Below are 10,925 nucleotides of genomic sequence, written 5' to 3'. Positions count from 1 at the left end.
TGAAGGAGAAAATTTTAGCTCGATTAACTGACCTTACTCACAATCCTCTTGTCAAGGTGCTCTGGAATCATCGATGTAACGTGCAGATCTCCTCTACTCACAGGCTTCTCTTACCAAGGGCCAACCAGCACTTTCTGTTTTGCCTCTTCTGCTCACAGTCCGCATGAGCTCAGGGTCATTTCTCCTATTTCTCATTTTTATTAAAAATTCCTCTATCTCTCTCTTTTGCAAACCTCCCCAAATAAGGGGTGCTGCAAATATGACTAATATGACATTGTCACTTTCTTTCAGGCCACTGCTGAATGTTAAATACGATCAGATCGAAGACAAATCTTTATAATAAGCCCGAACAGACAACTTGAAATCCTCACTCCCCTAAACTGGGTCTTTTGCCATCTTAAACTGAAGTGCAGAATGCAGGTCCCCAGGATGGGAAGGCACCACCCTCAGATCCTCACTGAATTCCACCATCACACATCACAACTTGACCAAGTCCTTTATCAAGCAGAATCTTGTTACCTTCTGAGAGTTAGGAGCCACCTTTCCAACACACATTTACTCCTGGTCAGTTTACGTCATTGTTCTCATGTAGACACTGTCCTCCAGCTCAAGCAGCAACTGTTTCACCCTCACATGTACCCCCAGATGCTTTTAGAAACAGCCAAGGTTTTCTAGGGCATGTGCCCTGCTTGGCTGAGCAAAAGAAGCTGATCCAGTTCCACCCGGAAATACACAACCACAGGAACAGCTCTACCAGGCCAGACCCAAGGTCCACCTCCTTCAGCACCCTGTGTGCTGACAGCAGCCCTTAGCAGATGGCTTGGGAAGACTGTACCAGTGAGCACTGGGTGATAGCTCCTGACATCACCTCCCAACATCCCACTCCTGGAAACTTAAGGACCTTCCAAACAGCACTTCTATCTTCGTGCTGAAGAGCCACCAATAATTTCCACGGATACCAGCCAACCTTTTGGCACCTGCAGCATCCTGTGGCCAGGAGATACACAGTTCCCGTGTATCTCAGTACACGTTTTCTGTAGAAAAAGCACATCCTTTGATGTACTGTCTGAACTTCTCAATTGCTAAAACGTGTTCGGACAGTGGAAAAACAGCAAACAATTATGCTCATGTCACCTTCTCCAACCACTCATGGTTTCAAGACCTTGACACCTCCCTCTGCTGTTTCCTTTTGGGGTTGAAGACCTTTGGGCTATTCAGTAATTCCTCACACAGAAGCAGCCTTTGGATTGTCCTTGCAATCTTTTTCTTTACAAAATGATGTCACCTTTATTATCCGGTTTCTTTTTACTGTTACCTTCTCTGAAGCATTTTCCATTCTACCACATCCTTTGAGGACGAGCAGAGGGGGTGGAGGAACAGCCGCACAGGCAAGATTTATTTAGAATGTATTTATATAGCGAGGCTGTGATTTTTCTGGTTTGTTCTCTCTTCCTAATAAAGCCTAACATTGAATTTCAGCTTGGATATGGGATTTGTTGAGGCTTTTTTTCCTCTGGGAGCACAAAGCTCACATCCTCACAGAACTCTAAACTCCATCATTTTGTTCCTGAATGATAATAACTAGTTCAGCATCACTTACAGGGCATGTAAAGTAAAAAGTGAATTTCTAATACACATCACTTTACATTTACCTCTCCAGCACTTCACACCTCCATCACCTGGTATCATTTTTACAGTTCTTTATAGTCAGTCTCCATCATTGCTGTGTTTGTATTACTGAGAAAACGAGCGACCTGCTTACACATCACCTCATCCAGATCGTTTATGATTATTCTGATGACAAGTAAGAACTAACAGATGCCACCATACCTCTGATGGTCTTTCTGCTTCAGTGAAAAAATCAGTGAAAACTGCTTCTTGGGCCATCTGACTCCTTCCAGGAGCACCAAGAGAGGCCGCAGGTTTTCTTTGCCCCATTCAGCCTCAGAGTTGTCCCTAAACCAGTTCCAGCTAAGCTACTCTTTCATGAACATGAACCACCATCCTACTCACAAAGTTGCAGAGGTTTCCCCAGCCCCTTTCGCTGATACCAGCACATGCTGATTTCTGCTGGAAAACTTGACAGGACGAGGACCACAACCCTCTCCTTGGGCTACACCACGTGTTGGACAAAGCCCGAACAAATAGATCCAAGTGGTCCCTGCTGGCAACGAGCTCCTGGTTTAGAGATAATCTGATACAAATCCATAGATACGTGTCTGCGTCCTGTATCACTGAATTTCACCCCACTCCTGCCATTCCCATATCCAGAGCAGCCAGTTACGTCAACTACAGTCACGCTTCCTATGATCTGTGGGAATTCCCATCCTGGTGTTCTCAGCCTTTCGGGTCTGTCTTACCGTGTTTACTCACATGCATTGAAGTGGAGCCTATGAAGGCTGCAAAATACCTGAGATCAGGCAGCATGGGATGTACCTGCCCACTTCCACCTCTGTCCTGGACATTTCCTGGAGTCCAGCTGAAGCTGGACAGTCCCTGGTCTCAGCCCACGTATCTGTCCTTATGTAATCCTCCTTCTTGAAAAGGAAGCGAAGTTATTACTTTTAAGTTATCAATTCCTTTTAAGGATCATACCCAAATTATCCTTAATTTCAAATCCAGTAACGTTGCAAAGAATTCCACTTCCTCCATCTTTTCTTTGTAGTTTTTATAGATGAAGTACCTCCAGGTCTTCCCTCCAGCCTTCCTGAGGTCAATTCTGGTACTACTCTCACAGCCTCTAAGACCAAGAAGTGTTTATTGATCTGATTTTCCTAATGTTTGTAGAGGTTACTTCTTGAGGTTATTTTTTATCCACTTAGCTCTTAAGGATCTTTTCTTCTCCTTTGCTTGGGTCACACTTTACTGTCAGTTTTAGTAACTTAAAGAAATCCCAGGTGTCTTGACCTCAGACCCTAGAGATCATTGGAATTGTTTTTATTTAGCAAGTAGCACATTAAAAGCCACCTCACTCGATTACCTTTAGCTCTCCGATAATGAGGGAGAGTGAACAATCATTCCCATTCACCTTCTGCATACTACTGGTGATGTCATCAGCTTGTGTCACATCCATTCCTCGCACCATCTCTTTTCCAAATGAAAAGTCCTGATCTATCTCCTCTCTCCATGTAGAGAAGCTGTTACAGACTTTGCTGCAACTTTTCTAGGTCACCTACAGCCTCCTGAGGTGGGGTGACTCGCCTGCTCAGCGTGCAAGATGTGGCCGCTGACAGCTCTGGTACAACAATTGTCTAACTTTTGCTTCCTGATTTTTTTCCTGCCAGTTCCTAATATTTTATTTGCCTTTTTTCTTCCACGCTGCTGTTCCTGAGAACTCTTTGCAGCAGCTCCGAGAGCTCTTCCGTGAGGGATAATAGTGCAATTAGGACCTATCAATGTAAGTGCATGATTACAGTTCCTTTTCCGTGCACGCTCTATTTTACATTTGTCATCACTAAATTTCATCTGCCACATTAGCACGTACCCACTCACAAACACCCATCCATCAGCCATCCTCCCTGCTCTGGTGCACAGAGCCCGAGACATTCCCTCGGCCCTGTCCCATGGATCCTGAAGCATCTTCCGTCAGTCATCTAAAGTTCACGAGGTGCCAGACCACAATTCAGGCACTGTGGAAGTCCCTTCACCCCCAGGTTCTCTTCTCAATCCGAAGCAACACTACCTGTGTTCCTACAACCTTAGATCAGTTTATTTCAAAGTCTGGGAACTTATTTTGGCCCACAGCCACGTCAGTGACATATCTTGGGTGTCAAATAAAACGGACATCAGTGATGGCTGCCAGGATCTATTCTCAGTCCAAAGCTGGAGCTGACACAGTGCATGGTACAGCAGTAAGTTGGGACACAGGTAGGTCCATGGGTACCCTGTAAAGGTGATCCCTTTTCCACAGCAGCAGCAGCAGCAAGCTGAGGGCTTTCTAACCAGCTTTAAAAACAGCTGGTGGGACTGGCACAGACACAGCTTGTTCTTGCCCTCCCTTCCAGCTGACTGTGCTCAGCACTCCCTCAGCTGTGATGCCGGCTCATGGCTCCTCGCCACAGCAGCTCTGTCCTGCAGCCACCGTGCTGCGAGGAACCCAGCAGAGTCTCAATTCCAGCTGTTCCCAGGCCATGGGGTAGGGAGGAGATGTAACCAGCATGGCCTGGGACACTCTCTCCCCGCTCCTCCAGCATTTTTCTCCATCTGATGGCAAGCACGGTAAGATTTCACCTCTAAATGAAAACTCCTCTAAGTGAATGGTTCTCTATTAAATCATGGTACAAATGCTGCAGCTCATATCCCAGACACAGGCAGGGACAGACGATTCCCCAGGGGCTGAGCACCTCCCTCCTTCTCTCCCAACCAGTTTCACTGAATAATTTCCACCAGTAGAAGTGACCCTGGCCTTGCCCAGACTTTTAAATCATCCCTGATCCTAATAAATTCCCATTTTCCACATGATCCAGGGTAAGCAGAGAACCCTGGTAGTGGTGCATCGCTGCGTGCTGCAGCAGCCTGGCAGCGCAAGTTACGGTTCTCTCTTTGCAGCTGGGCTGGTGAGAACCACATTCTCCCATTAAAGCCCTGAAGAGGAACCCAAGGGACCTTAAGGCAGGTGTTCTCAGTTCCAGACACAAATTTGAGCAGACAGCCTGTGCTCATCTCCCATGTGAAATGAGTCACAGGGTTTCTGGGTTGAGTCTGGGTTACTTCGCCCACTGGTGGCTGATGCTGCCTGCAGGCCCCGAGGCTCGGTGGGCTCCAGTGGGCACACACCTGCAGCTGGCTGTGCTTCCCATTTCTGGCTGCGTTGCAAAATGTTCCACACAAGCAGGAAGTTGATGCTCTCGGCGTGGCAGCAAGAGGTGAAGAAACCCTTTCAGCTCCGAGCCTCAGGCTGGAAAGGTGAAGGTGATGCTCCCTCCATCTACAGGCCAGTCCCAAGGCAGCAGCCCTGGAGGGTCTCTGCACTATCCAGGTGGCTCAGGCACTGCTAAGGGGGCTGCTACACCTTCCCACCTTCTGCCGTGTGTTTTGGCACAGCTGGGTGGGGTTAAGAGGGCTGGGAGTGAGGGAGCAGCAGGAAGATAATTTATGAGCCTACCTGCAGCATTAGAAGAGCTCCAGGCACCCCTCAAACCTCTTTCCAAATGTTTGCATTTGGACACACGGCAGCAGAGCCACTGGACAGGTATCGGGTTTAATTCCCTTGTCTGCTGTTGGGCTCTTTTCTAGACTCTCTGTTGTTTGGAGCAACAGGAGCCTCTCAGCGGTATTCGGGCTGTTTGTGCATGCGTCTATTAATCTCTCAGCAGCCACAGACAAAACCAGAACATGAACAATCCCACTCCACCCCTCTTGGCTTCATAAAAGCCCCGAGTTGGCCTTGGCTTCCCCAAGATCTCAGACTCTTCTCTGTTATCAACACTTGTGGATCAGGCTGGAAACTTTACCCAGCACAAGCGCAACAGACGATGTTCACTAGCTAGAGATCAACAAAAACACGCTCTTTTTTCCCCTAGCAGAATCCAGGGCATTGCCCAGCATTCATCTTCCTCACCACTGTGAAGATTGTGCCAATCGTATGATGCTTCAGTCAGTGTGATCCTAGATGCGGGAATAGAGATTTACTGTCCCCGGCTCTGCTTGCTCTCTAACGATGAGAGGAAACAGTGTTTGAGCCCACAGGAGAGCGTCCCCCACAGCAGTGGGGGCTAGAAGATGACAATGTCTGTCTCCTCTCTGCACACAGACAGAGGCAGCTTGGGGAAGCTCTTCCTGCTTTCAAACAGAGAGCAAAAGCACTTTGCAGCCTCCCTGGACGCCACTGTCGCAAGCGCAGGAGGACATGACTAATCACGGTCCTCGCTACGGCGATGCACCGAACTTGAGCAGGCATCCACATTCGGTCTAAATGAAAATGGATTGTAAACTTCAGCAAGGACTGGCAGGGCTGAAAAATAACGATTGTATCCCAAGTAGAAAACTATTCCCCACTGACGTCCTTTACCTGCACAAAATCAACCCCCCTCCTCCTCCACCCTGTTCTCGTGACGCATCGATCAGGCTGCACACTGGAGACTTGAAAACCAGTCACTGACACATCCTCATTTTAAATATATTTAAGAGACTGAAATAACTACAGGAGAGGCCAGCATCACCCACTGGAGACTGGGCAGAGCCACACGTGGTTTCTCCCATTCCCACACCACCAAAGAAGAGTACTTTGTGCATCACCTCCTCCTAATTGCTTTGATGGTTTCAACATTTCAAAATTGGCTGCTGTGGTTCCCCTGCAGCCTGGGCAGGGAAAGGTTTTTCTCCAGAACTGGTCTCCAGGGCATCCAAAGCATCTCAAGAGGGAAGAAACAGGATAGCTCTGAAGCTGAGGCAGCCAAACTGCTGTTACACTGCCCGTGACACAGACCCGACCAACTCCCACAGACATCTCCGCAAAAACCACAACTGCCACCAAGGAAAAGGTTTCTCAAACCGGATTCCTGCATCTTATCCTGATTTCGGCATCAAAATATCTTCTTCTAAAGGAAACGATTAAACTTAAACTATCAGGTAGGAACATCCCTCACAAGTGACAACCCATCTTGTGAACATATTTCTTCTGTTTGTTTTTCAAGGGTGAGATTGATAATACAGCAAAGGCAAAAAAAAAAAGCCAAACCATAATTTCACAAGCTTTTTATCACAACATCACAGCTGTACCTGAACAAAGATTCTTGTTTCAAGCCAAGAATCCAGACACTGAACACACCCCTTTCGGAAATCCCGTCCTATTTGTCACAGTGGTACTAACTGAGGTGGAATGAAGCTGCGTTAGGGGAAAGCACACACCAGCACAGACCCATGGGGACGGGGAAAGAGCTGAAACCACCGTTTCTGTGTTCTCCTTGTATTTTGTGTTTGCTGACTCCTAGGTGAGCCACAATCTACCGCATCACAGGTTAAACAGCGTTTTGTGAAGCTGTGGAAAGACGCAGGGAAACGCAATATCCCCCAGAAACACAAACAAAATGGAGCTGCGACTTTCCTGTCTTAAAGGTTTTGGAAGCGTTCAATGAGCTTTAACACGAAGAACAGGAAAGCATAAAACTCCTCTGGTGGTTGCAGAAAAGATTCGTAATCAATATCGAGAGGGACTTGGGTGCTGTTTGTCTCTGACCGAGGATACCCCAGTCCTGACGGCACCTGGCTGCCCAGCAGCCGCCTCTGCTGCAGCGCGGCTGCACTCCCGCGTTCCAAAGGAGGCAGAGGCTGAAGGTGAAAGGGTTTCTTAGAAGTTTCCCGGTCCCTAAGCATGCAGTGGGTGAACGTGCAGATCTCAGGAGCAATTTGATTCCCCTCTAAACGCAGCCTTTTTCATATGCCCATGAAAAGCCACCTGAAGCCTTCACTGGCTCTGAATACCCAGGCTAAAGCAATGTGCTGAAGGTCATCTGAGAAGGTTTGAGAGTAGGAAATGGAGAACTTTCCATGTCCTAAGCCACAAATTCAGCCATCTTTACCTTCTCCCTCTACAGTGGGATAGATACAACGAGATTACATACAAATTACAACCCAGCCACAAGCTGGTAAACCAGAGAAATCTGCATCCAGCATCACTTCTAGAAACACCTTTGTATTCTGGCTCAGCTGCCACCAGTCCCACCAACAGAAGCAGCTTCAACAAGACAGACCAAGACCATCAGCTTCACGAGACAGACTGAGACCAGCCTCCATCCCTGCAGACCGGGCAGGAGGCTCTCCTGGAGACGCCGGTCTGGGCAAGAAGATGTGTCCACACACATCATCTCTGCTGCTCCCGGGAGTCAGGGCAGCGCAGCAGCCCTTCTTCACCGCTGCTACCAGACCAGGCTGCGCGGTCGCACGGAAGGGGCCATGCCTTTCAGTGAGTTTTGCCAGGTCGCAGTCCGTACCTCTCCCTGCACCTTCCCCACTGGCACAGTGAGACGAAGTTTTGAAAGCATACGACAACTGGGGCTCTCTGCCACAGTGAGGTCAATGCTGCCTTCGTGGGCTCCAGGGGGAGCTTGAGTCAGCAGAGCCAGCTGCTAGAACCAAGCCCAGCGCCTGCCAGGGCAGAGCTCAAGCACGGGACAGTCTCTCCTTGCCTGGGGGAAGAACTGGTTTGATCCAAGCTAACAGCCAGTGCAGAAGCCAAAATACAAAGTGTGAAGGGCAGCTGCAGCCCTGGATGTGAGCTGGGGCTCCAGCTTGAACAACCCCCATCTTTATCTCTTACCTGTGAAGAAGTGACACCACCCTCACAGAGGTCCCGGGGGCTGCGTAGTTTGGAGACACCACAGAGCGCGGTGCGTACCGACGGACTGATAACAGAGACAGGAACTGCCTTTTCACTATTAACTTGTCATTTCAAAACCTGCAAAGCTACAGGCCTGTTCCCACCTTTGTTTTCGTGATGTGTTTTTTGAGCCACATCATTCTGGCCCATCAGTACTGGATCACACGATTAAGCACCAAAAAGGATCTGGGAGGGAGTATAGCCAGTCTCTAAATATGAGCAGTGCCCACCCTGATGTATGCACACAGCCCGTGCAAAATCATTTCCATTCCTGAAACTTGCTGCAGCGCAGGAAATGTATTCCAAATAAAATCAGAGGATGGAACGTACTGTGTGCACATGGTTGGCATCTCAGCAGCACCTGGTACCGCCCATTCATGCCATCGGAGCTGCATCTGCTGACACTCACCAGTCGATTTGCAAGAGCGATGGTACACGCTGTAGCTTCAGCTTCTTGCTGACATTTGAGTTTGTCTGAAGTAGCCTTCTCAAACTTGGCGGTGAGCTTTGCCAGGTTCTCGTTGAGGCGCTGCACGTGAATAAAAAAAAAAAGAGAAAATAACAGCAGAGCTTTAAGGAAAACTCTTTCAGGGATGATTCCCCCTGAAGGTAGGGCTGGCCAAGCTCCAACCCAGCCCCCGCTGCCCAGGCTGGTACCCAGGGCGCAGCCCCTGCACAGTGCTGCGGCACCACGTGCCAGCGCGGAGCAGGGATTTCAGCACAGGGCAGAGACAAAGAACACACACGACCAATTTACACAGGGCTCTGTCCTGGTGTGAGTTTAAACTGGGAAAGGGGCTCCTCCTGGCCAAGGACCGCTGGTTTGTTCCATGGCTGAGCATGAACAGGGCAGCTGAGAAAACAAGAGTGCCTGGTGCTGCAGCCCCTCAGTCTCAGTCCCATCTTGGGGCTCTGCTGATCCTCCACGCTGTGCTCAAACCCCCCAGGGGCTCCCTGAGCCGCTGGGGGTACGCTTGAACCATCTCCAAGCTGTACCTCCCACACCCGGTTCTAGAAGGGAATATAACACATAAGGCAATAAAACTGTTCTGCTCCTGAAGCCGCCTGAACATGTGCCATGGGCCATGGCTGCAGAGGAACTCAACCAGCACAAGGTGAGACCTTGTCACATGCAGGTTGGCTGCAAAGTGCTGAGAAGGGGCGATAAAGAGCCTGAATCCTCTGGAGAAAAAGAATAGCCCTTTTCTTGGGCAGAGCTGTTCACACTGTGGTCTAAAACAAATCCCTGTCTCCCACAAGCACTTGGAGCAAGAAGAAGTAATAATCGATGTTATCTGTGCCCAGTGCGAACTGCTTAAGGCTAAACTGCTTGTGAATCACTTTAACACTGAGCTACACCCGAGGAACAGCCCTGAAAATGAAAAAGGCTTATATTAGAGATATCTGCAGCTCTCCTGGATGCTGGAAAACACAGAACAGTCTGTCCTCACCCTGCCTCAGAATGAATCACACAAGAAATGTCTGTCTCTGCATCCACATGAATACACGTGCACACATTTATATATAAAATCTTTATATAAAGTCCCATCACACAAGCACAATCTGGTAACTGGTCTATGAAGAACTGATCATACCTGCAGCACCCACCAGACACGCTCTACAGCAACACACAAATACACCCGTGTGCAACATCCTGCTTCTGCATCCACCCTCCCCAGATCCATAATGACCTTTCCCAGGGAGACAAAGGACAGGGAAAGGTCCTTAGTGGTTCTGACCATCAGAATAGTCTCATTTATTGCTAAAAATGGGTATGGGACAGCTCGGGGCCCGGTTGTGAGCAGGGAAGCTAGCAAGCTGGGATATCTCAGATAAGCAAGGACATAGCTCCCCATCCACCCCCATACCGAGCAGGGTGTCTTTACCCATCTGTAGAGGGGAAAACTCACTGGAGTCAGTCAGTTTGGTAAGTGTGGGCCAGTGGGCTGCCAGTGATCTCCCAAAAGTTCACCATCATCTTTGACAAAATCTCACTTCTTAAAAAATAAAATAAAAGCTCAGGCATTAAAGGCTTCAGAAACGAGAAGCAGAAAGGGATGAAAAAAGTTCCCCAGCACCGTGTTTCCCATCCAAGACAGAAGAATTAGACGCTAAAGCCCTCTGAACCCACCCCTGCCCACGTGCTGTGCCCCCCCTCCGAGAGCGAGCTCCAGCCCCAGAGAGAGCGAGCTCCAGCCCCAGAGAGAGCGAGCTCCAGCCCCAGAGAGAGCGAGCTCCAGCCCCAGAGAGAGCGAGCTCCAGCCCCAGAGAGAGCGAGCTCCAGCCCCAGAGAGAGCGAGCTCCAGCCCCAGAGAGAGCGAGCTCCAGCCCCAGAGAGAGCGAGCTAGGATGGGGCTCCCAGAGAGCTCCAGCCCCAGAGAGAGCGAGCTCCAGCCCCAGAGAGAGCGAGCTCCAGCCCCAGAGAGAGCGAGCTCCAGCCCCAGAGAGAGCGAGCTCCAGCGAAGGTTTCAATAGTTTTAGTTTAAAAGTGTAGCAGATGTTTGAAGAATAATAAGCCCCAGAAGGCCTCAAAAGTGTTTGTGCTTCCTACCATGAAGACGCGCTGGCGGAAGGGACTGGAGGCGGCTGGCTGGAGGGCGTGCAACGC

The 10,925-nt window shown here is 49.3% G+C and overlaps 1 protein-coding gene across 1 annotated transcript in view; it reads right to left on the bottom strand.

The window, feature by feature from the left end:
• The window catches only part of DNAH9 (dynein, axonemal, heavy chain 9), a gene marked incomplete at its 5' end in the record, with an annotated part of 172,531 nt that overhangs the window by 76,860 nt on the left and 84,746 nt on the right, over positions 1–10,925 (bottom strand). Inside the window, one exon of the mRNA XM_010138359.1 lies at positions 8,727–8,846. Coding sequence (XP_010136661.1) covers positions 8,727–8,846 — 120 coding nt within the window. The remainder of the gene's footprint in view (positions 1–8,726; positions 8,847–10,925) is intronic.

This window comes from Buceros rhinoceros, unplaced genomic scaffold (assembly GCF_000710305.1).
Source record: "Buceros rhinoceros silvestris isolate BGI_N320 unplaced genomic scaffold, ASM71030v1 scaffold2266, whole genome shotgun sequence".
NCBI lineage: Eukaryota > Metazoa > Chordata > Aves > Bucerotiformes > Bucerotidae > Buceros > Buceros rhinoceros.
This window is presented reverse-complemented; position numbering and strand designations above follow the sequence as displayed.